This window comes from Papaver somniferum, chromosome 3 (assembly GCF_003573695.1).
Source record: "Papaver somniferum cultivar HN1 chromosome 3, ASM357369v1, whole genome shotgun sequence".
NCBI lineage: Eukaryota > Viridiplantae > Streptophyta > Magnoliopsida > Ranunculales > Papaveraceae > Papaver > Papaver somniferum.
The window spans coordinates 22,024,418-22,048,630 of NC_039360.1; the positions used below are offsets into that span (position 1 = coordinate 22,024,418).

The window sequence follows — 24,213 nt, forward strand, 5'->3', positions numbered from 1 at the left end:
ATTTTTTTTTGAAAATAATACTAATCAATATCTAAAAATATCTAGGATTTTTATATTTAGTTGTTTATTTTTCTTTCTATTGTATAACTCTTTCTAAAAATGTTGTATAATTTGTATTACTTTTGGCAAGTTCATACTACGAAAATCTTGGTTTACCTAATTTATATTTTTATTTTCTATTAATGGAATTTATCCCGTAAATAATAATATATTTTTCTTACCCGTAAACAACATTTTTAGCATATTTACCTATAAGAAAAATAAATAAATATTAATTTTGGACAATTGTATTTATTGTTGAGTTATTTTTCCAAAAAGGTTACTAAGTATTTTCTACACGTTCAAAAAAGCAAACTGTTTTATTTTTTTGATCTTTTATGAAATGAACAATATTAAGAAAATTAATGTTGAAACTGATATTCATTTTTGTCGCTTATATTTTTTTGCAGAGGTTTTTTGGTTCCTCATTTTTAGTTATGTTTAAATCATGTTATACTACTTCCATGTTTTTTATTGATGGTTTTATATTTTGAATTATTAGACAGGTTTAACGATCGATTTTTTGCGGAACGGGTAGCATGTTTTGATCCGGTAAACATTCAGGACTCTATATATGTATATTGGTTTATAAACTTTAATCAAAGTATTTTTGCTTCTTTCTAATTGTAAAAGTATTTTTTCGCAGTTAGAGTTAGTGTTAATATTAATTAATAGTTTGGAATTGTAGTTAGGATTAGTTATTTAATTATCAAACTGTAATTGGACATTGAACATTTTTATTTTTATAATTTTGTGATTGATTTAATTTTGTGATGAAATCGTTTTCAACGATATTTTATTTGATGTGATTTTATTTTAATTTTGTCTGTAAATTTTTTTTGTTTATTTATCTAGTTTGTGAATTAAATTGTTAGAATTAAATGTGGCCGATTTTTTTTAATCATTTTGGGAATGTAGTAGATTTTATTATATTTAGTTATTTTAGATAATTTGTTTGTTTATTGTGATTGGCCGAAAATATATTGTGAACCAAAAATATTATAAAATTTCGAGAAAAAGTTATTATGGTGGGGCCAGAATCAACCAAAAACTCCGGTTAACCATTTCGCTCGAAAAAAACTCTGTTTTCATGTAGAGAATATTTAATCACTAATCAATATTTCTAACACTAATACGTAAAGAAGGATAAATTTGCCATTAAATTTTTTTTGGGTTAATGGATAATCTGATTTTGCTATTTCATCATCACTCAAACCCTTTAATCAGGGTTCTTTATTATAATCATCATCACTCAAACCCTTTAATTCATTTCAAAATCCCGCTCCAGTTTCGACTCTTTGAGTTTGAGCTCATCCCCAAATCCGAAAACCCTAAAAGATGATTACTAGAACACCGGTCGCTCGGAAACGCAGGGCTGATGACATCTCAAATTCTCCTCTCGTAATCTATGAAGATCCTCCTGAGTTACCTCTATCTTCTTATGAACCTTCTTCTTCCTCCCCTTCTGAACAGATGTTATGTACTTATCAATGTCGTCAAATGGTAATTATATCTACTAGTTCTGGTGTTTAATTTTATGCTTCTATGTTTTAATTTCAGAATTTTTATTAGATTTTTGAAAAATTGGGAATTGTTACATTTTTAAAACCCTTGAGCACAATAGATTTACAGAAGAAGTTGTTGTTGTTTGTATTACAGGTGAAATCTGAGTTTTTAGATAACCTGGGAAGCGCAGAAAAGCAAGTGCGTGATTATAAAACTAAATTGGAGTCAATGGATGAGGTTCTTTCTAAGACTGGTGAGTTTAACTACTAGTATTGGCTCATCCTGTCAACCATTTTGACATGCGAATTGGAAATACGATCCGTTGAGCTACCACATGGTAGTTTGCACTTGATAATCTGCATTACACTGATTGGTACTTGGTAACCTGATTTGTACTGACCTAGCAAAGATTTTTGAACTTTTTGCATTTTGCTGTTGTTAATTTCTTGTTATTGATGCAAAAGTTTTCTTAACCTGAGACCATTGTTTTCAATTTCTGAATGTTGTAGAAGCGGAGAGAAAGAAATTCAAAGATCAGTTCTTTTACGTTGAACAAGAACTTGCTGCTGCTAAAGGGAGAGAAAAGGCATTGCAAGAGCAGTTGATGAAAGAAGTTACTGATTCTCAAGAAAGAATTAAAAAACAAATACAATCCTTCAGTGAACTTGAGGTAATAAAGTTTTCTGCGCTTACTATTAGTTGTTTCTGGATGTAGTTAGCCAAACGTTATACTATAATCAAGCTAGAGTAGGAGGTGCAAGTCATGGTTTAAAAAAACGTTTTGCCTTATGCTTCATATATGACATCAGAAAGTAATCACACTTTCTGTCTTGCTAGTTCATATATTTTTCCTGGATGACTAATTAACATCTTTGGTCACTTGGAATTTTTCTGTTGTTATAGAAGATGTATATAGGTTATAAACATAAGCACTGAATGAATTGCATCCCTACAGAGTTTTTTCTTAACAATGTTAGTATTACAGGTTTAAGATGCCATTGCATCGAAGTTTAGTTGTTTATTACAATGAGAAAGGCACCTTGATTCTCACCTTTTTTTCTCATCAGTAGTAGAGTAGGAGGCTATGGACTGTTCCTATTTTGAGCTAAGTTGTTATATTTGCTCTGTTCTTTTTATTTGAGTGAATTTTATGACTGAAGAATTACTGTGTTGTGTAATTAAAATTAAGGTGAAGCACCAGAAAGAAGTCAGTCTTCGCAAGAATGCTGAGTCATCAGCAGCTTCAGCTAAAGATCAAGCAAGCACGCTCGAGGAAAAACTTAGCCGTGTATCTGAAAGCGTTGAAAGGGAGAACACTCGCCTTCAAAGGGACCTCACGGAGTTGAAAAATGAGTCCAAGCTTTCTATTTCTAGAATAAGTGCAGATGTGAGTAACTTGGCTGTTTGTTACTTCCATTTAGATTCTTGTCTCTGTTGGGAATTTCTATTAACTGAAACTGTCATGTTTTTAGCTTGAAAAAATGGCTTGCAAAGCTAACAATGCCGAAAAGGAATCAGAGCTACTAAAGACACAGCTGGAGGATCTCCGGGAGCAGCTAAACGAGGTTTGTCCGTGTATTTCTTTTTAACGTGCAGACTTGCCACTTATATATCCCCATTAATTTTTGACTTTACTTAGTTTTACTGATGCTGCTCAATCTTGAATCTGAAAGTTGTTTCACACTTTTACATTGTAAATATCTGCACCAATTTTATAATAAGAAAAACACTTGATCACATATCTTCTGTAGGATGAAGCGGACAAAGTTCTCAACATCATGTGCATTCTCATGTGAATGGATTTTTTATGCACGTTTTTGTTATGACTAAAAATAGACATGTTCCTGTAATCGTCCACCGACAGTCCATTGTATCTTAGTCATTACAGACCCCTGTAATAAGAGCATTTTATTTCTTGTTTGTTTATTCTTATATTTTGTTTCTTTATTTATCAGTGTATGCATCAGAAGGGTGATTTAGAGAAGAAACTCGTAGATTTCAGTTTTCAATCTCAAGTGGGTTCTCCCAGGCAGAGTGATATTCTGGTGAAGCATTTGCAAGAAGAGCTTAGGAACTATGTAAGATGTGTTTTCATCTGTATTTTCATTATTACCTTGAATTTTTTGAGTTTGTCTTTCTCATTTTCTTCATTGTTTTCTTGCACTAACCATCTTCTTACAACTTCACAATGATATGTTGGATAGTTGGAAGTTTTTCATAAGCACTTCTGCATGTAATCACATGACATACTATACTATGCTTACCTATTAGCATGTATTCAAAATGCTAGATCATCTTTGCCCTTATGAAGCTTTCTGTGCTGCAAACAAGAAAGCGAGAAGTTCAGTTTTCAGTTCTCTCCTTCTAAAACCTGGCTGAGATATAGAGACGACATGTAAAAAAATGGGAGGTGATAGATTGACATAATAGAAACTAAATCTCCAATCTAGTTGCTTGTTTGGAAGTTCCTCTTATCTTGAGCGCTTGCATATTGTTTTTATGCCATTCTATGGCTACCGTTACCGCATATTCCAAACGCTAGAGCATTTTATCCTTTTGAAGTCTACATTTTATTTTAGGCAAGAAAATATTCTTCCTTAGCTCTTTAGGCAATCTGGCTGAGATAGTGAGAACCATGGAAAGATGGTATTAGATGGACTGAGATGTGAAACCAGCATGTTTTTAAGGTTTACCTTTTTAGCGCTATAAATCGTTGAGCTTGTTGGTTTACACTTATGTCAAAATGGTAATTCCCTTGGTAAAGGAAAAGACTGGCACAATAAAAGCAAAGTTCTAAACATTTTTCGGAATCATCTTCAGTAAATTGGGTTGTTACCATTTGTGGGGCACCGTCACAGAAACTTACTGCCGTGGCAGATTCTGCTGAGAGTCATTGACCTTCTTCTTAATCGTGTATCAACGTTAAGCTCTTATTTTTTTAATTTATACTTTTAAAATTATCTGTGATCTTAACTCAAGAAGTGGACCTTTTTGAAGATTGTTTGAACTTTAAAATCTATTTACATATTGGAGTACTAGAAGAGTCACTGATGCTGTTCGCAAAGTGAGTCTTCTTATGAGCGGAAAATAGATTCTTTTGCTAGTTTGGGGAAGTGCATGTCTGATCTGTAATTATTTAATAATAAGTTTGTATTACATAATTTGAACATTAATTGTTAAGTGTTTGTTAATTTACTTTCATTTTCTACCAGCAAACTGAAGTCCAAGAAGCTAGGAAGTTGAAATCCTCCCATGAAAACAGTGAATTACTGAAAGAGAAATTATTGGAAGAAAAAGGTCGTAAGGATCGGGCAGAAGCAGAGCTACTTAAATTACAAGAGGTCCTGCTTAATTCAAAAAAGTTGGAGGATGAGCTCATGTGGTGGAAGTCAATAGCCACCGATATTCCTGGTATCTCGTGTGCGGAAGATGTACTTATTAAGTTCGCAGCTTTGCAAAAGTAAGTGCCTGAATCTTGATATTTGTTACACGTCACTTTACTTCAAAATCGACTTTGAGACCCTAATGGTATTCATTAAATGAGTCTCAGCAACCCCAACCACGTTTGTAATGGTGCAGGCCTTGGTGCATATACCTAATAAACTCATATTTATTTGTTATTGTAGCGTCTTACTCTTGTTTATTATTTTGTCATGTTAAATTTTCTTGTCTAACTATATGTAATGGAGCATGAGGTCAAGGCATTACTTGAATATATCGCCCGGCCTTCTGGGTATTTACTGTCCCAACAACATTTCTGATGTTACCTGATTTTTTCGTTTGTTTTCTATATTTCCAACACACTTATCACCAATTCTAGATTGTTCATTATAGTTTACTGAATTACTTCCCTGTTAACAAAGCCTTTTAGTATAGATCTTTTTCAAGTACTATATTATTATATTAATGACTTGCCCTTTATATACAGGGAGGTGATTGTGAACATGACAAAGGTTGGTGAAGTAAGTGCCAGTTTGAAGCAGATGGAGGTAGCTTTGGAAGTGGCTGAACTTGGTAAACAACAAACTGAATCCGAGGCTGCATTGGCCAAAGAGAAGGCAGATCAAGCAATTTCGGAAGTTAAAAGACTTGAATCAATGGTAAGACTCCTGTTCACCACATTTGTATTTTCTCATAATGATGTCATTCCCATTTAACCTCTATTACAGTCTTTTAGATTTTAGATTTTGTCTTTTGCTAAACGTAGTTGAGCATACTATATTTTTTCTTGCTGGAACAGTTCATTGCTGGCTGTGTTGTTTATTTCATCACATCTTGTTTTTAGTTCTTCAATGAAACTCAGTAGAATCCACTTTTGGTCACTAGCCGAACTTGTTATCTCTATCATACAGTATGTAGACGTGGCTTAGCCCGTCTAGAAAGAACTAAGGCTATTTTGAAAAACAAATATCAGAAGATGTGCTCCACTCAAATGTTGTTTAGCTAGCCCTTTCGCGTGATGGTTCTTAAGCTTTTTGACTTCAATCTGCCGTCTCATTGGAGCCCAGATCAGAATCCATATATTTATCTCATCAGATACATGCAGTTTTTCACTAGATGTAATTTGTGGCTCTTCATTATAAACAATTCGCATTTTTGTCTATGGCTGCTCTCCGTTGAAATTTGCATTGTCTTGCTGTCGTCATTCTCGTAAAGACGGGAGGGCCTCTTTACAGTGGCGCAAGCAGCGTATTCCTTCCCATTATCAATTCTTATTGTTTGACCACCGCATCCATAAATGCAAAGTTACGGCCGGAGAAGCTCCTACAGATAGGGCTCTTGGGATGCTCCTGCTTTGATGCCTAGAAGGGCAGCTCCAGCAGCGAAACCTCCTGCTGAATCATTAACCAAATCCCTCGTCTCTCCGTAATTCAGAACCAATCCTCCGCACTTATAAACTCCCCTGGCCATAGTTTCCCATCATTTTCAAGATCCTTTTAAACCTGGAAGAGCAATACCTCTTTTAACACGAGGCACATCAGCTCAAGTAGCACAAATTGTTCAGCTAAATAGTCCCTGGTGCCAGCACACAACGGAAACTTTTTACAGCCTATAGTTTAAGTTCTTTGTAAACATTGCTCTTGTTTCATTACACTGTATTTTTTACTACGAAGTCTAGTTTAAAGCTAATCACTGACAAATCTTGTGAATACCTTCATAATTACTAACGAGCATATACCATTTGTCCCTGTTTAAGTTTGTCTGCACGCAATTATTTGTCGACTTCTTATGGCTTGCTGTACTCTCGTTATCTCTCTCATTGAACTCTTTGTTCTTTTCGCTGATCAAATTACATGCTCTTTATGTTTGTTTTGCCTGTTTCGCTGTGTTCTAGATTTGTTGTTCTTTGGCAGTTGAATCTGGTCAATACTCTTTTTTTTTTATCTGTTGATTGGTTACTTCAGCTCCATTCGGTTGGTGAGGAGAGAGATAGGTTAAGAAGTGACGCTCTTGCGTCAAAGAAGCAGAAGCATGGGGAGGCAGAGACTGAACCTGCGAATGGATCTTTCATTCAGGTGTCAATACTCATCCTACTTCCTACATCTATCATTTCCGTAATATTTTTGTTGTCTTCCTGATGATGTTTACAAACTAAGGAGTTGGAGGCATCGCTTGCTATAAAAGAAACATCTATTAGAGAGTTGGAGAAAAAATTGTCTGAACAAAAGGAAGTCAGTACTCGTCACAGTGATGAAATAGTGGTGCTCAATGAGAGGCTACATAATGAGGCTAGAAGAATTAAATCATTGGAGCGTGAAGGTGATCGGCTTCGTTCAGAAATTTCTCTTTTGGAGTCCAAGGTAGCGCCATTCTTTTGCACATTTAGATTTCTTTTTGGTGCTCCATTCGTAGAGTTAATTTCATGTTAATCCCCTGGTGGGTAGTGGTTCTTGAGGAATCTTATAAGCACACATCTGCTCAAAAGAGTGAAATTATGCATAAAGGAGAAAATCATCAAACACTAATACTGCTTCAAAAATAAATAAATAAATAAATAAAACCAAATAGTTGTTCAAGAATCCACTTAGTTCTTTTTTTTCTTTTTGTATTTTCTTTTGTAGATTAGAAATGTTCTTGGGTTCCATACTTCCATTATAATATGCTTATTAGCAGGTCCTTTGATTTTTTTTTCTGGAAAGTAGGGTTCCATTATTGTATATACCAGTGTACCTGTCCTTCTAGTAAGCTTTCCATTTGAATTTTTTGTTTATACTTGCTGTGTTGCTTAAGTTGATCGATATAGTTCTAGGAGGTTTAGGCCTCGAATTTTTTGAAGTGAGGTGAGCCACCCTGTTTCTGCATTTTCTGTAGATCATAAGTAATAGAAACAACATATTCCGTGATGGACATCTGTAACCTTAGAAGAACGAATAAAACTTGAACTTTTCTTTAGCATAACCAGGTAATTCATCTATAAATAATGTTATAAATCTTATAATTAAAAAGATTTTTAAGAACGAGCAATTGGGGGATGCTGAAATTAATTAATTGGGGAATACCCCAATTGCTTGTTCATCTTTTGTTTGATGGGAATGCTAGTATGCTACTATTAACATCTTTTGTTTTTCAAACAGTTAGGTCATGGTGATTATTCCGCTTCAAGTACAAAGGTTTTGCGGATGGTGAACACATTGGGAGTTGATAATGAGGCAAAACATACAATAGAAGCATTGCGTACTGAGTTGGAAAAAGCCAAAGAAAAACTACAAGCTGTTGAAGAACTCAAAGGAAAATCAGGTACCAGCGGATGATTATTACTTGTATATTCGGACGTATGTCCGTGCATAGTGTATATCTAGTTTCAGATTTTAAATGGTAAAGGTTATTTTTCTTCAAATAAGTAATGACATCAGAGAGCATTAGGACTGCTCATACCATCAAACCTTAACTTGGGACTGCCAGTTCGTCTTTCAATGTATGTTATATAAACTGAATACCAACTGTCAATCTAACTGAAGGTATGTGCGAATCATTCCGCAGATACTGGAACTTATATAGATTCTAATATATCAGAAAAGCTTGCGCAACTCAAAGCACAAATAGCAACCCTGGAAAAACGTGAAGAAAGGTTAATGCATATTTACAAAGCACTAGTTTTCTTTTCATCTTTACGTTTCAGTATATTTTCTGAACGGGTGCTTGCTACAGATACAAGACCGTCTTTGCAGAAAAAATCTCAGTTTTTAGAAGAGCATGCTGCTCGCTTTTCGGCTACAAGGTACTATTGTTGATTAATATTTTTCATTACTTATTTGTCCTTCGGATGCTGTTGTCAACTGATCCATGTAACTGATTTTTGTGACAATAATCTTTTATAAAATGCCCTTTTTGTGTTTAAAAAAAAAAAAATAACATCCGCTTATATGGTTTTTCATCATCTGAACATTCTTTATATCCTTATATTCGCTCATTGTTGTTATCAATTCATGAATTGTTCACCAGATCTTAATGGATGATCATCAGCGTCCTAATGGAATTCCAGTAACAAGGTTTACCCTTCAATCCATTTTTGCTCAGGGGGAAGATGAGAAGCTTGATTTTGAATATGAATCTGGCAACACAAGCCTTTTGGTAAAACGTTTTCTCAACTGGATGTTGTTGCAGTTTACAGTTTCTGAGATCAAATAACTAAATGTTTCTCTGGCCCAACAGGAAAATGAATACACCTCTGACCATGAGGTTGCCCAGCAGGTATGAACTTAATTTAATTTACACACCTTAAATTTAGACATCAACTCTGTCAAATTAAATGTCAATGCTCAAACAAATTGATTAGATATCATTTCAATTGTTTCAAATAGCTCCTGTTATTTTGTTTAACCTCAAGATTCAAGGAGAAGAGGAGTAAATAATTCGAGCTTCAACTTCACTGAACGTTCTATTTTGCAGGTTGGGATATTTATAAAGAAGTATAATTCAATTCCTGCATTCACAGCTAACTTGACTATAGAATCCTTCAACAAGCGGACATATTGTTGAAACTGAAACAAGCACTTTATCGTCTTAAGCTATGCAGTGTGTTCGGTGCACCAGGGTCCATGATAACTATTTTGCCTTGCTTTCTTCTCTTATGTGAGATGAAGCTTCGAGTTCTTAATTTTCTTCTATCATTGTCTGTTCTTTATGTACAGTAAAGTTGTGTTAGCAACAAAGAAGCTGTGGAAGGAAGGAATTGTAAAAGAACTTTGGAATTTCAGTTATTTTTCCCGATGCTCCACTGGAATAAGAGAAAAGAAATGTGCCGATGAAAGCAATGGTTTTTTTTTGGATTAATATGCTTCTATAGATCTCAGTTTTTCCAGTGCACGGCACCATTACTTGTCAAATTCTGACCGGAAACAAAGAAACTGTGGTCCTATAACAAACTATGGGTGACTTATAGTTCCATCGGTTTTTGTGACAAATCATGCAAAAGATGAGTTACAATCTTTTGTGGTTCCTTGATATTCTGTTTGTATAAACCACCATTTGTGGCTTGAATTGAAGATACTTTGACAAGAACATGATACATATATATTTAAAATGTGTCAGCTTTATTTTCCATTTTTTGTTTATTAGTAAAAGTTAATTTCAATTGCTTTTAAAAGTTATTTTGAAAGTGAACGTATCACCATATTAATTTACATATGATTTTTTGACTTGAGTCGAAAAGTAACTTTTTAAGATGTCTTCAACTCTAATCAGAGGTTGAAGTCAATCTCAGAAATTATAAACCAAAACAGAACTTGTGTTTTTGCGTGGGAAAATAAGTCTCAAGTTTCACCGTCCAACCTAACTTTTGTCCTTCTGCTTTGGAAGGTCAAGAAAAACTTTTAAGAGTGGATTCTAAACACTGTTTCAGGGTTGAGGGTGCCAGAAGTAACGGTCCATCCTACAAATCAATTTCAATCTAAATTGCCAACCTATTTTCTTAGGTCTAAACAACTTCTTCCAGAGACCAAGAATTTCAACAAATGCAAAAGATAATACTATCGGATGATAAAAATTTAAAACTAATGTTTTTACCAACCGAGAAAAACAAAACAATGAGTACTGTTGGTAAAATTTGCAAACCCTCAAAATGGGGGACATGCTTTTAAATTTGGTCGGCATAGTGCAAGTAATGAGTTTTCTTTACTGTTTAGCTGCTTTGGCCAATCGATTAATGTTAATCTTTCTTTACTTTTTTATCTCATGAAGTTGAAATCCATGTTAATTATGCTTCTTCTCCTTTTCTTTCTTTTTTGTGCACATAATTTTTGTGGTTCTTGGTTTGGTGTAGTTAGTGATTATTATGTTGGGGTTGACTCTCTTGGTAGCTCCTCATCTACGTTTGTTTTTCTTTGGTAATATGGTTGGTGTCATGGTGGTCCATGTTAGTGGTTGACTTTTTTTTGACCTTTTTTTGCTTAAAGTAGTCAAGTAAGGATTCATGATGTTTTGTTAAAATGTCAAACCCCTATCGACTTTTATCATATATTTAATGCTTCAAACGATTCTAACTTGTTTTTTACTTTTTTACTTCTCTTTTTCTTTTTCTTTTTTTGATAAGAGTCATTCTATATCACCGATGAAAAACTCCGGATATCTTTGATGATTTCTTTTTGGGACCTGACTAAATCTAGGTTGCAAAATATTAACATTCAGGATTTTTGTGTAAATTTATACGAAAATCAGCCTATTATGTTGAAACGATGGAGTAGGATTTTCAACATATTTTTATGTTGCAAGTAAGAAAAACCTCAAAATAAACGTTCCTCAAACCGTAAAATTACATAAATGTCCCTGACCACGTGGATAACGGGAAGTGAGTATCATCATAATCTTTGCTGGTTAAGAGAATGACATGAAATGAAAATACACTTATCCATTCTAGATACATAAAGTGTGGAATTACTGGCACACACTACACTAAATATATAGTCTTCTTGACGTACAGATGTCTATTTGATGTTCTGTTCTCCATACGTGTACGAAGTCAAAGTTGATGCAAAACTTTTCCCCCACCCCAGATAAGTATATTTTTCAGCCATTCATATAACCATAATCATCATCAGAAATAAACAATCTAACCTGTTGTGGCACATATAGCAGTAGTAACAGTATTAAGCTTATGTGGATTAATACACGTAGAAAGAATTTGAGGGTATATCCAATTATATGATCTAGAAACCCCACAATGGGGCTCGTTTATAAATATGGGGACTTGGCTACTCATTTTATCTCAAGCAAACAAAGTTGTTACTAATACTAAATAGATAGATCTTGATTGGAGAGGTACTAGATATCTATCTAGCTAGAGAGATGAGAGGTACAACTGAAAGAAAGAATTTCAGTAAAGATGGTGTTGATCATGAAGCTGTTGTAGTAGCAGCACCAGATTTATCTGTTGATTGGAGAGGAAGACCTTCTAATCCTAACAAGCATGGTGGAATGAAAGCTGCCCTCTTCGTTCTTGGTAACTCATTAACATCTCTAGCTATATATATCTCCTCTCCCTATATATATTTATATATACACATGCATGCCATGCCATGCACTGAATATCTTTGTACTTAACTAGGATGATTTTATGTGTGTTCGTAGGGCTACAAGCATTTGAGATGATGGCAATAGCTGCAGTTGGGAATAACCTTATAACATATGTGTTCAATGAGATGCACTTCTCACTGTCAAAATCCGCAAATATAGTTACCAATTTCATTGGTACTGTTTTCCTTTTGTCTCTACTTGGTGGTTTCCTCTCTGATTCTTATCTTGGAAGCTTTTGGACTATGTTGATCTTTGGCTTTGTTGAGCTCTCTGTAAGTCATATTACTTGTTTCTAGAATCTTTTTCTTTCTATATATTTTTTTTTCTTGATCTTCAGAAAATTTTAGATATTCCAACTCTTGGTAAAGCATATCAGATATATGCAGGAGAAACTGTAAAATGATAGATAATTTTAACTAATCCTCTTATTGTGGTGCAGGGTTTCATACTACTATCATTACAAGCTCATCTTCCACAACTGAGGCCACCACAGTGCAACATGTTAACACTATCTACCAAAGTAGATAATCACTGTCTACGAGCAAATGAATTTCAAACCTTCATCTTTTTTATGGCTCTATATCTGGTAGCATTAGGAAGTGGTTGTTTAAAGCCAAATATAATCTCATTGGGTGCTGATCAATTTGTTAAAGAAGATCCTAATCAATCTAAAAAGCTCTCAACTTACTTCAATGCTGCATATTTTGCATTTTGTGTTGGAGAACTCATAGCCCTCACTGTACTTGTTTGGGTTCAAACTCGTTCCGGTATGGACGTCGGTTTTGGTGTCTCAGCAGCTGCCATGGCCATGGGATTAACTTGCTTGATTTGTGGCACTCTTGTTTATAGAAACAAACCCCCTCGTGGAAGCATTTTCACCCCAATTGCCCAAGTAATGGTTTTTCTTTGACTTTTTTCAATTAGTGTTGACTAAGAAGTCAATGAAACTTACTCTTTTTTCGTACGTGATTTTCAGGTTGTTGTAGCTTCAATGACAAAGAGAAATCTAGTTTGTCCATCCAATCCTGAAATGCTTCATGGAAGTGTAAACCACTCATCAAATCACATCAAAGATACTTCCTCTTCCTTTGACAACAATCTCCTACATACTGATAAGTTCAGGTCTGTTTGTATATTATATACTTGCAAGCTGGTTTTCAAGATTAGTATGGCGTATGTTCTTTTATATAGGTTCACGGAATAATAATATTCATGTTATTAGATACCGCCATAATTTGATATCATCATAATATGAAAATTTCAGGTTTTTGGACAAAGCTTGCATCAAAGTAGTCCAAGATGGAGTAAAGGAAAGTGCATGGAGATTATGCACAGTTGCTCAAGTCGAGCAAGTGAAAATAATCATTTCAGTGATGCCTATTTTCGCTTGCACGATAATTTTCAATACTATCTTGGCTCAACTCCAAACATTCTCAGTTCAACAAGGAAGTACAATGGACACCAGACTTGGAAAAAGTTTCCAAATCCCACCTGCTTCACTCCAATCCATTCCATATATTATGCTCATATTTCTTCTCCCTCTTTACGAAACAGTTTTCGTTCCCCTGGCACGTAAAATAACCGGAAAACAATCAGGCATCTCTCCTTTACAACGTGTAGGTATCGGTCTATTCACTGCCACGTTCTCTATGATTGCAGCTGCATTAGTAGAGAAAAAGAGACGAACATCCGCACAAAATTCACACGAAACTTTATCGATCTTCTGGATCGCCCCACAATTTCTTATCTTTGGCATATCAGAAATGTTCACAGCAGTTGGTCTCATTGAGTTCTTTTACAAACAATCCTTAGCAGGCATGCAGTCCTTCTTAACAGCCATGACTTACTGTTCTTACTCGTTCGGGTTTTACTTGAGCTCACTCCTAGTTTCTCTTGTGAACAAGATCACATCAAATGGTTCTTCAGGGTGGTTAAGCGAGAATGACCTTAACAAAGATAGGTTAGACCTGTTCTATTGGCTATTATCTGCACTTAGCCTTTTGAACTTCCTCAACTATCTTTTTTGGTCTAAGTGGTATTCATATAATCCATCTTTATTGACAAAAACTCCACCAACATATCATCATAATCATGAATACCATGAAGGAGATGGAGAAGATCACTCAAATCATCATCACCAAAGTTTCAACTCTTCAAAGCGTATTGGAGTTGACAATATCATTATACTTTAAACAATATGTTCTAGTAGTTATCCCTTGCATAGTGATTCTTGACTTATCGCATGTATAAAAAAAGCATATATAAAAAGTAGTAGTATTAGTGCTGCTCATCTTAATAGGTTAGACCCACTAATTAGCACTATATGGGGTTTTCTTTAAAATGGCCCCTTCTGTTTCTCTATTGATTGACATTGTAAGGTGGACTTATATAAAAGTATTAGTATGGAATAATAAACATGATGTAAATTACTTAATCCTACTGTTACAAGCTTTCTCAAATCACTATTAATGTCTTGTTTATATTTTTATTTTCTTCGTTAATTAGTTTTGTTTCACAAGCAATGTTGGGTGAGTAACATTTATGAGTTATAACCGACAAGAAGTAATCTAGTTGGTTAGGAGCCTGATTCTCAAGTAAACAGATCGAGTTTCCATTCAAGAGTTTTAGGATTTTATAGAAGCCCTCCTAGCAATATTTTTTCAATAGAGAAAATATTCATGAGGTATGCTAATTTGTACATGAAACCAACCTATTTTTTTGAAACCAACCTATAGCTGGGCTAAAGGGGGCTTTAGCCCGGATAGTCCTCCCAGTCAACAAGCCAAAAAAAAAATCTACTCCACCAAGACTTCTAACCCGGGTCTTACAAGAAAATTTAGCCTTCCTGGATCAGTCCTTGGTATTGGGGGTACACGTTCGTTTAACAACAAACATCTCTGAACTGCAGAACCTTTTTTTAACTCTGAAGTCAAGTACACTAATAAAATCAATGCAAATTCATGATATAACAGTACATTTTATTTTATTCGGCCATGATCACTATTGGAGCTGGGTGTTACAACAATACCAAGCAACAGTGCCACCTATAAGGGAAGCACTCGTGGTCTAAGGATGAAATGTCTAGAGATGATACATATCAAGTCCTTAATAAAGTATAGGCAAAAGTATATTTAGGCGGAAGAAAGAGCAGCATAAAGATGCTGTAATAAATATATTAGAAGCTTCTGGAGAGACCACCTAAAAGGAAGAATGTTTTAATGTCCCCTGGCTTTTTCACCCATTTGACCTTTCTATAAAATTCGTGTTTGTGCATGTTTTAATCAAGTTGCATTATATCTACTAGAGACAAGCACTCACAATTTACAGAATCATGTTGCATTATAAAATCATCCTGCTGTATATTAGATACTTCCGACTGTAGATCACAGGGTCGATATGTCCGAGTGGTTAAGGAGACAGACTTGAAATCTGTTGGGCTTCGCCCGCGCAGGTTCGATCCCTGCTGTCGACGGCTTCTTTTTTTTTTTTTTGCTTCTTTTTTTTTCATCAGAAAACCCCCTCAACTCATCCGTCTTTAAATAATAAATATTTTGTCGATTAAGATGAAGAACCTTTGTCAAAGATTTGAAGTAAGATTTCACCATGTCCTTTATTGAAAATTGCTTTGTCAATAATCCATAAGACGAGAAAAACAGGTTCGGACTTTCCCTTTGTTTTTATATATATTTTCTTGGCACTCTTTGGTGAGTTTGACGCCAAGGCCATAAGGCTCCCAGGTTGGCAGGTTCGGACTTTCCCTATTCTTAAAAAAAACTGTCCCTTGCTCTCAAGCCTTTAGTGTTCGTCTTCTGAATATTCATTGTCTGGAAATGTACATATGCTGCTGGGATCCGTTGACCTTGTCTTCCGAACGTTTTGCATTTTTTTTTAGGTTTCAGATGCCTGTGGATTTAATTGTCTCGTTCGAATTTTAGGACTGATACTGTACCAACTCTCAAACTAGAACCTGACAGACTTTCCATTATGCATTTTAGCCGGGCCATCTATCCCAATTTTTTGTTTTTCATTTTTCATTTGCCTTCTTAAAACAAAATTGGGTTGTATGTGATTGTTGGATGCATAGATTCTGCCATGAAAGTGTTAAATGAAATGTCGAATTAGGATTTCTTAATCAAGTACATATAGAGAAAATGGGCTAGTCCAGCCTGTTTATGTTTAAAAAAGAGGTTGTAAAATTGCATTCCAAGTTAGTACTCATATATGAGGTGTTGAATTTCTTATGAAATTTGTGTCTAAATTATAATACCAGAAATTTGAATGATCCATTAGGTACTTACAAATTTAACTACGACTCCCCTTTACCCAGATGATTTTAAACATTTCACATTTTGGCCAAGAGATGGCTTATTTATTAAATTGACCCAAGACAGACGAGTTTTATAAAGGGGAAAAGGGATTGGACAACAGAAAGAGACCTTCGTTAAAAAAAAAAATCATACAGGCCTTCTCACCTTGTTAACTATGTTTCCTGTCGTCAGCAGGCGGACGCCTTTCACAAGTTCTTCCTTGACCATAAAAAGGACAGCCGCAGCAAGCACACTCTGCGTGATTTTTGTGCTCATCCCTCTGTAGAAGCAATACAACCCTTCGTACTGGATCATCTTCATGATCGCATCCATGGTACCTTTGTAATGAAGATTTTTATCTCCACCAGTCACTTGTTTTGCTTGAAGTCTAGACTGTTAAAAGGCAGAAAAAAGAAAGATGAGGAACCAAAACATGGTAAAGCAGCAATATACACGGAGGTGGAAATAAGGAAGGACAAAAGTACTCTCCCACATAGGATCAACTGCTTATAAAATAATGAATTCTTAAAATGAAGATACGTTGAGAAGGAACATGCACGTGTTGTGTGGTGATTTTTAATAAGAGCTTGTTTTTATCTATCATGAAAACATAACTATATAAAAGGAAACAGAAACACAAGTACCAAAGCATATTACAAAGAAGCTTGTCACTTGAAAAGGGTCATCAAATCAATCTTAAACCAACCTGACAAGTAACTCCTGCATCAATGATGCACATACGAGAATGGGTATAGACTACTAAGTCAAATTTACAACAACCAAGTTTTGCCGCAGAGACAAAATTTTATCATTTCAAACAATGTTTTCACATGCTAATATGAATTACCTTCACAACCAGAAGAGGGTAAGTCATCACAGTAGCTCCTAGTTTTGCCACAGCACCAAGAAGAAAAGTCTAGCCAATCACATAAACACAATCACAACGTTAGGCACTGAAATCAGATAGACTGAACTAGAATAACAACAAAAATGATGATGCAAAAATCAAAAGACATGGTGTTACAGCAGATCTGACCTCTAAAGCAGTTACACCACTGTTTGCTTTCCCTGTGAGGGCACGTCTTGCCTTAAGCTTCTTTAGTAGGGTCTCATAGATCATGAACTGTATGGAAGGATTGCTAACCTACAACCAAAAAAGAATTCTCGCTGAGTGGCAGGACTAAACTCCAAGAAGATTACATCTCAAGTCTTTCAGAATATTAAAGTTGGAAAGGAAGTTACTTTATACTAACCATCAAAAGTGTCGGGCCTACACCTTTCCAGAACCCACGAATTCCAGCTTCATCAAATAATTCTTGGACCTACAATTCGTAAACTTCCACTTAAATAAGCCTGGCCAGTTTCCCATAACAATAGAGTTAACTCAGTATCATTCAAGGGTGGTGATGTATGTGCCTCATGTATTGAATAAATGCGACTGGATTAAACTCAATCTAACTGAGACCTATATTTCACTTAATTCAATAACATTCAAACTCTGCGTCATTGCAGCTCATCCTTGACATAATCTGACCTGATGTTGGACAATCTAACCTGGACCATGTACCGTTATTCCTAAGCCAGGTGATCTAAGTTGAGCTACCAGTTCTGGAACAGCTAGCATTAAACCGTACAGCAAGTAAGAATATAAGCAGATTCTCTACACTATATACATTTTCAGGTAAATCTAATTACAATTTGCATTACATGATCTCATGTTATATTCCAACTTTGGCATTTTCTTTGTGAATATTGAGTCAGCTAAATCAACGGAGCAAACATGTTGACCAATATTAGAATGCTCGGAGTTGCGTACCGCGTTGGTAGTTCCGTATGGAGGAGGTTCGATTTCAGAAGTTTGAAGTTCTTCATCTGGTGTAACTGATAGAGTTAGACTAGGTTTTGGAAGTTTTGAAGCTTTCCTATGTGTCTGCAAAGTAAAACAGATATGCCAACGTTAGCTAAGTCATCAATATAAGTATAGCAGATATCTCATCTTAAACAAAGATTTTTTGAAAAAATAAATAATTGATTTTTTATTTATACTTTACAGATGTTGAAATATCAGAAAATATTACTGTGCAACACATTTTTGACTAGGAGTATAAGGTCGAATTGGACCAGGTTACACACAAGAAGATGCTCGGCAACACAGGATGCTAATTCAAGTACTAAAAGGTAACAAGCCAAGGATCATAAACCATAATCAGAAATCTCAAGCACTTATCAAGGATACAAGGTCTGAGACCTCTTTACCATGATACAATGGAGTTGGATCTTATCTTTATTAAAACACATCGATAAAAACCCAGTGCTTTATAATTTAGCCAGTGGAGGGCGTGCAGTACTGCACATACAAAATTAAAGCCACAGCTCCTATTAAATTTTTAAATATTTATTTTCTACACGGATAGACAACTATGTTTAGTATCATCAAATAGCCTACGAGCAAAAGTGGAGATTATGTTACCTGCATACGGGTAACAACTACCCATATAGGATTGGTCAACAGCACGTTCACACACCTATAAAGAACAAAAATAATGAATTAAACAGTACAGAGAGCATTGACTCACATGAGAATGCCACCTAAAATATGTTTTCATAATGTTGCATGAGCACCAACATTGCCAATAGTAGGTTTTGGGGGTATTAATTCAACACAGATACAAAAATGGCGAGCCAAAAACAATAACTGAGGGTTCAAATTTCCTTCCATCATGCAACAATGAATGGATAAGAGAAACAGTGGCAAGGATGAGAAAAACAAATTTCATTTCAGGAACTAACTCACAAGTTCCACCAAAAATATACCCAAAGAAAACACTAATCCAAGTAAATGGAAAATACTATTGACTAGGAAGGATTGAGGCCTTCAATACAATCATCTAACCAAACTAAGTCTGGTAAAGACATGTGTGAGCTGGAATGTTGGATCCATCAGTTGATCAATGGTCTGTCTTATCAATACAATCTCCAGCACGCGTTTACATCGCAACTAATGAAGAGCAGGTTAACCTTAGAGTGGCAGGGGGGGCGGTAGAGTGCTCAACTACAATTCAATAGTTTCTACCACCTACTACGAACAAGTAGAAAACAAATACCACTAAGTTCGAACCAAACTAGGACAAGAGAACAACACATCTTAATTCAAACAAGAATACATTAACTAACTCACCCCGAGAATGCAGCCACTAAGAGAGATGAGAATATCCCAACTGTACCATCACCATGCCCTTTCTTAAATCTGGCAATTGCAGCAGCCTCAGCTTTACTCCTAAAGACTTGATAGAAATAATAATACACACCCTGTAAATTACCCACAAAAGCACAGTGATCAGAAACTGTACAGTCTCAAATTCGCCAATTCGGCAATGAGGGTTCCCTAAGCTAAGTATAAAGAGGAAGTAGAAGCTGAGGGAATGATGCATTGGTGAGAGTAGTAGTACCTGAGAAGCAGCAGTACCAAACAATGAAGGAGCAAGACCACTGTATAAACGACCCCAACCTTCAGTGTTAACAACCTGAATCATCTGCTTTAGGGTTCCTACATCTTGTTTCCTCTTTGTACCTTTCTTATGATCACGGTCTGTCTGTTGACGAGTATTAACCTAAACAACCAAAATCAAACAATTGAAAAGGGGAATTCAATCAGAAAACAAATAAATAAATCAAAAAAAATCAAAAACCTAAAAAAGTAAAAGGTAAGGAGAATTACAGTTTGGAGGGGGTAAGTAATGAGTTGAGCAATGATTCCACCACCAGCACCAGCTAATCCGTTAATTAGAGCATCAGACATGATGATGTTTGAAATTGAAGAAGAATAGAAGGGAATTTGAAGAAGTTCAAGGTCGAAGATGTGAAAATGAATGAGAAATCAGGATCATGTTATTCATCAACAAAGAGAACAAGAAAGACTTGCTGGTCCTGAAGGAAGTAAATTGAGGAGGAGAGTCTTCTCTTCTGTGGAGTATTATTAATTAATGTTTTAATTTCGGACGCAACGGGTTGGTGGTGTTGTGATACAGTCCTCCCTCCTTCCTTTTTTCCTCCTCCTCACTGTCAAAAAGAGGGTGGCGGTGGGTGTAATTTGGCCAGGACTTGTGGATTTATTGTGCAGTTCGAGAAAGAAACTAGAGTGACGTCTTAAGTGGTACGGGTTATTAACGGGCCGTGTATGGTGGGGGAATTCAACGTTGGAATTGAATGCTATGCGAGTCGAATGGGAGATTAATCCATATGGTTTTACTTGATTCAAGTAAATTTATATGAAGATTGAATGCTACGTGAGTGAGTTGAATGGGAGACTAATTTATATGGTTTTATTTGATTCAAATAAATTTATACGACAGTTGGCGAACAGGAACCTACAGAGACGGAGCTAGAAATTATTTTGTTAGGAGAGCTAATCTACAAAAAAAAAGAAAAAAGAAAAAAAATAAATATCCAAGGGAGGTTCATTAAGTGACCTATTTATATTATATTGTAAGAACTTCAAAGGACCGTTAATGAATTGTAGAAAAACCGGAGAGGCGGAGGTTACCTTTAAGCTTTATTTAGTTCTGTTCCTGGAAACTTATTATTTAACGAAAATAGGAACCCATGTAAAAGAAAAATCTGATTGTTTGTATTCTCTGCGTCCATGGTTCGACACAAAAATGAACTTTCTCAGTGATGAATGAGTATGCACAAAGAGTTTGATTCAACTTTATACTCAAGCCACAACTTGAATCAAGACTTTAGGGAATTATAGGAAATATTTTCTTATGTTGAAACTTGAATGACCATAAGACTTAGCCTAAGTTTAAGACTTGCTTCAAACAAGGGAACATCCATCGACATCAATGTTGTAAGCTAAATTTTTTGTAATATGTTCTCCTTACAAGGTTAGTGTTTTGATAATATGATCAGTATAGTAACACCAAATCTAGTTTGATTTGTAAGAGGAACATATCACTAAAAATTTAACTTCAAATATCTTGTCGTTTAGGTTGTATAACAAAAAATAAATTGCGAAAAAAATGTGAGATAGTGTGAAATTAATCAATATTAAGTATCAGAGATAAAATGTTCTAGTTTGTATTTATCGAAGTTCTAAAACTATCATAAATTCATGAAAAATGAAAATATATGTTTTAGATGTGATCACAACGGACACCACCAAAAAGGTATGTCAATCAAAGTTAGATTTAAGATAGATCCCGACATGGGGCTCCATCTGAAAGTAGATTCCCCATTATAGAGTGCTTAGGCTTAATCTCATAACTATCCCAATATGAAAATCCCAGATTTACCTTTTACTTCACAACATTATGAATGGGATGATACTACTCATTTATGTAAGATTTTGAAAACATAAAAAAGTTATTTGGCGGAGGTGGATCCGCTTTGGAGAGCCGTTCGAGGTGTCAAATGCTAGCGTGCAACTCTCTAACAGAGATGTGAAATGCATCACTTATTCTTGTGATTTAGAATTGGTGAGCTGTGACTCGATTGTTTGACTCGGAGATAGAGTGTTTGCGAATCAGGCGATTGACTTAGTATTAAAAAAAAGTTTTAAACAATCAGAGAATTAAGCTAAGGTAAATATTTTGATTTCATCTACGATCCGACGATTGTTGGTAAAATTTCCCTGATTTTTGTTCCAATTATGCAAGATTGTTTTTAATCTCGTATAAATGAAAGAATGAATAACTCTGAAAATTCTAGATATGTAATTATTGTTGATATTTTAAGTTTATCGGAGTGTGGAAAATCACCACTAAAGCATAGATAAACAATCAAAGAGGAGATAAAAACCACCATAATAATGTAGATAAATAAAAAACATAATAACAACTAAATTAAAGTGACTAACTAAACTAGAAAACAAGAAAAAGTGAAAAAACTTGCTCAGACCTAGCGTAAAACTGACTAGATTTAAGTAGATGAAAAATTTTCAGCGGTGTTTTTGTTTGAGAAGAAGAAGGAGTTAGAATGAGAGAGGGAGACAAAATTTTGCATGTGGGCATGGTATTTTTTACTTTTTTTTTATTATCATTTTCTTTCAGTACAGTATAACTTATATAAAATAATAGGTTTGGGACCACGAAAAATTATTATTTTAAAGAAATATTATATTATCGATAATATAATAAATTATTATTTTATAATTAAACTATATATAATTTTTTAAAAGTAATTCTCAACTTGAAGGTTGAATAATACTTGTAGGTTAAGTAAAATATTGACTAATTTTGTAAAAGTATTATATTATTGACTAATTGCAATACAATTACAAGCACTCCAAGTATTAATGACACTTCAAAATTACTTCTTGTTAAATGGGCCTCGGGATCTTTGATTGCACTATGAATTTTTGAGATGAAATACAACTTTATTTGAATTTCAAAGAAAAACAAACCAATACTAAATCATATTTTGAAAAAGTTTAATATGTATAAAATTATTTTTTTTATTTTTTTTGTAGTATTATTATTTTATATATTATTTGGGACTTAATAATCATTAAGAGGAACTTCTGAAATGTATTATTTTATGATTTTATCGAATTTATTAATTTACCACTAAGGGTCCGAGTCGGGACCAGGAAATTTTATTATTTTAACGAGAATATTATATTATCGAGTATTACTTTAAAGAAGTTATACTGTAGTTCATCGTTAGTTTCAGATTCTTGTTTATGTGTTGTTTGTTTCCTTGAATAGTTCATCGTTAGTTTATGATTCTTGTTTATGTGTTACTTTATTTTTCTTTTGGTAGTTTATCGCTTGGTTTTTATCTTGTTTATGTATTATTTTTTTCCACTAGTTCATCATTAGTTTTCGATTCTTGTTTATATTGTTTATAACATATTCAGATACCAAATGCAGAAGTCAGAAATAAAAATCATTGATTCATGTATACTGTTAGAGCACTGCTCGGTCGAACTCTCAAGCGTTGTTATCTCAAGCTTGTTTTCAAGTTTAGTTGCCAAAACTATAAGTCTTGATTTCTAGTCTACTCATAGCTAATTCTCGGACTAGGATAGAAAGTGTAGTTGGGCTCTAGACTCCATGGAGATCATCATACAAAGACGAAGAACTAACCAAGGAATTAGTGGAACTTCATCGGCTAAAAGGTATGTGGAGACTTGAACTTATCTATCACTCAAAAGTCTATCTACTCCATCTCCTATCTTGAGACAAAATTCGTATTGCTATATAAACTATGATTATACACATTTGCTATTTCGAGCCAAGTTTATCTCGCTTATCTATTTCTCGAAATATGTGTGGGTAAGCTTTTGCTTTGTCCAAGTTCATCTTTACTAGTAACGAAAGTCCTCTAAGAATGTTTCAATGGTTGAAACGAGATTTTAGAATATAACCTTGAAAGGATATAAACATTGTGTGATAACTCATACGTGCGTAAGTCCTTATTCCTTGAACCAAAGTATGCGTACTTTGCTGCTCAAGAAAACCGGAACTGAAGTCCGCGTACCAGTACGCGCACTGTCGGAAGTTCACATCCCGTGAATTTCTGCTGGAGTTTGTAAACTGAAAACAAACTTATTTCGGGTACTTAATTCCGCATACCATTATGCGTACTTAAGTGGGTTAGTTTCTAAAAAACGATTATTCGTGAACTTAAACTTATATAAACTAAGGAATGCATACTTGCAAACCGTGGCTATAAAGTTCATGAACTGATTCGAGTGAATCAAATCGTTTTTGCTTCAATTGTGTCTTGTATACTTCTATGAGATCTAAGCAATTGAACAACTCTCTAACTAGTTCTCTTGAGTCATTTGAACTAGTTATGGTGAAGATGAATATGGTTGATATGAAAGTGCTCATATTGCTTACCA

The 24,213-nt window shown here is 34.7% G+C and overlaps 3 protein-coding genes and 1 non-coding gene across 5 annotated transcripts; 3 read left to right on the forward strand and 1 right to left on the reverse strand.

Annotated features, from left to right (window-relative positions):
- Positions 1–1,210: 1,210 nt before the first annotated feature.
- LOC113355518 (mitotic spindle checkpoint protein MAD1-like) lies at positions 1,211–10,089 on the forward strand. Of its 2 annotated transcripts, none has more exons than XM_026598388.1 (16): positions 1,211–1,542; positions 1,699–1,798; positions 2,055–2,215; positions 2,735–2,932; positions 3,018–3,110; positions 3,501–3,623; positions 4,758–5,005; positions 5,474–5,645; positions 6,951–7,061; positions 7,143–7,346; positions 8,121–8,283; positions 8,527–8,614; positions 8,695–8,764; positions 8,989–9,117; positions 9,199–9,237; positions 9,678–10,089. In XM_026598388.1, exons 1-16 carry the CDS (start codon positions 1,378–1,380, stop codon positions 9,678–9,680), a joined length of 2,067 nt encoding a protein of 688 aa, XP_026454173.1. In that variant the 5' UTR covers positions 1,211–1,377; the 3' UTR covers positions 9,681–10,089. The 2 variants fall into 2 exon arrangements, with proteins under 2 accessions (XP_026454173.1, XP_026454172.1); XM_026598387.1 differs by having other exon boundaries at positions 1,212–1,542; positions 9,436–10,089.
- Positions 10,090–11,740: 1,651 nt separating this feature from the next.
- LOC113355520 (protein NRT1/ PTR FAMILY 4.3-like) lies at positions 11,741–14,494 on the forward strand. The gene is made up of 5 exons (XM_026598389.1): positions 11,741–11,983; positions 12,112–12,329; positions 12,497–12,949; positions 13,034–13,179; positions 13,322–14,494. The coding sequence occupies exons 1-5, from the start codon at positions 11,830–11,832 to the stop codon at positions 14,247–14,249; spliced, it is 1,899 nt and encodes a 632-aa protein (XP_026454174.1). The 5' UTR covers positions 11,741–11,829; the 3' UTR covers positions 14,250–14,494.
- Positions 14,495–15,447: 953 nt separating this feature from the next.
- On the forward strand, positions 15,448–15,529 carry TRNAS-UGA. The gene has a single exon. It is a non-coding gene; the product is annotated as a tRNA-Ser (tRNA).
- A 755-nt stretch (positions 15,530–16,284) lies between these two features.
- LOC113355521 (peroxisomal nicotinamide adenine dinucleotide carrier-like) lies at positions 16,285–20,455 on the reverse strand. Its single transcript, XM_026598390.1, has 9 exons — positions 20,083–20,455; positions 19,814–19,975; positions 19,543–19,673; positions 18,835–18,889; positions 18,181–18,294; positions 17,618–17,686; positions 17,401–17,508; positions 17,212–17,280; positions 16,285–16,757 (listed from the first exon to the last, which is right to left on the reverse strand). The coding sequence occupies exons 1-9, from the start codon at positions 20,161–20,163 to the stop codon at positions 16,512–16,514; spliced, it is 1,035 nt and encodes a 344-aa protein (XP_026454175.1). The 5' UTR covers positions 20,164–20,455; the 3' UTR covers positions 16,285–16,511.
- Positions 20,456–24,213: the final 3,758 nt, after the last annotated feature.

Excerpts from the sequence above, each read along its gene's own strand:
- LOC113355518 (XM_026598387.1), top strand. The coding sequence starts at position 1,378 with ATGATTACTAGAACACCGGTCGCTCGGAAACGCAGGGCTGATGACATC. Across the intron at positions 8,284-8,526 it reads AGAACTCAAAGGAAAATCAG|ATACTGGAACTTATATAGAT; the intron begins GTACCAGCGGAT and ends ATCATTCCGCAG. Across the intron at positions 9,118-9,198 it reads CTGGCAACACAAGCCTTTTG|GAAAATGAATACACCTCTGA; the intron begins GTAAAACGTTTT and ends CTGGCCCAACAG.
- LOC113355520 (XM_026598389.1), top strand. The coding sequence starts at position 11,830 with ATGAGAGGTACAACTGAAAGAAAGAATTTCAGTAAAGATGGTGTTGAT. Across the intron at positions 11,984-12,111 it reads AGCTGCCCTCTTCGTTCTTG|GGCTACAAGCATTTGAGATG; the intron begins GTAACTCATTAA and ends GTGTGTTCGTAG. Across the intron at positions 12,330-12,496 it reads TTGGCTTTGTTGAGCTCTCT|GGTTTCATACTACTATCATT; the intron begins GTAAGTCATATT and ends ATTGTGGTGCAG.
- LOC113355521 (XM_026598390.1), bottom strand. The coding sequence starts at position 20,163 with ATGTCTGATGCTCTAATTAACGGATTAGCTGGTGCTGGTGGTGGAATC. Across the intron at positions 19,674-19,813 it reads TTGGTACTGCTGCTTCTCAG|GGTGTGTATTATTATTTCTA; the intron begins GTACTACTACTC and ends GGTAATTTACAG. Across the intron at positions 18,890-19,542 it reads TTAGTGGCTGCATTCTCGGG|GTGTGTGAACGTGCTGTTGA; the intron begins GTGAGTTAGTTA and ends TGTTCTTTATAG.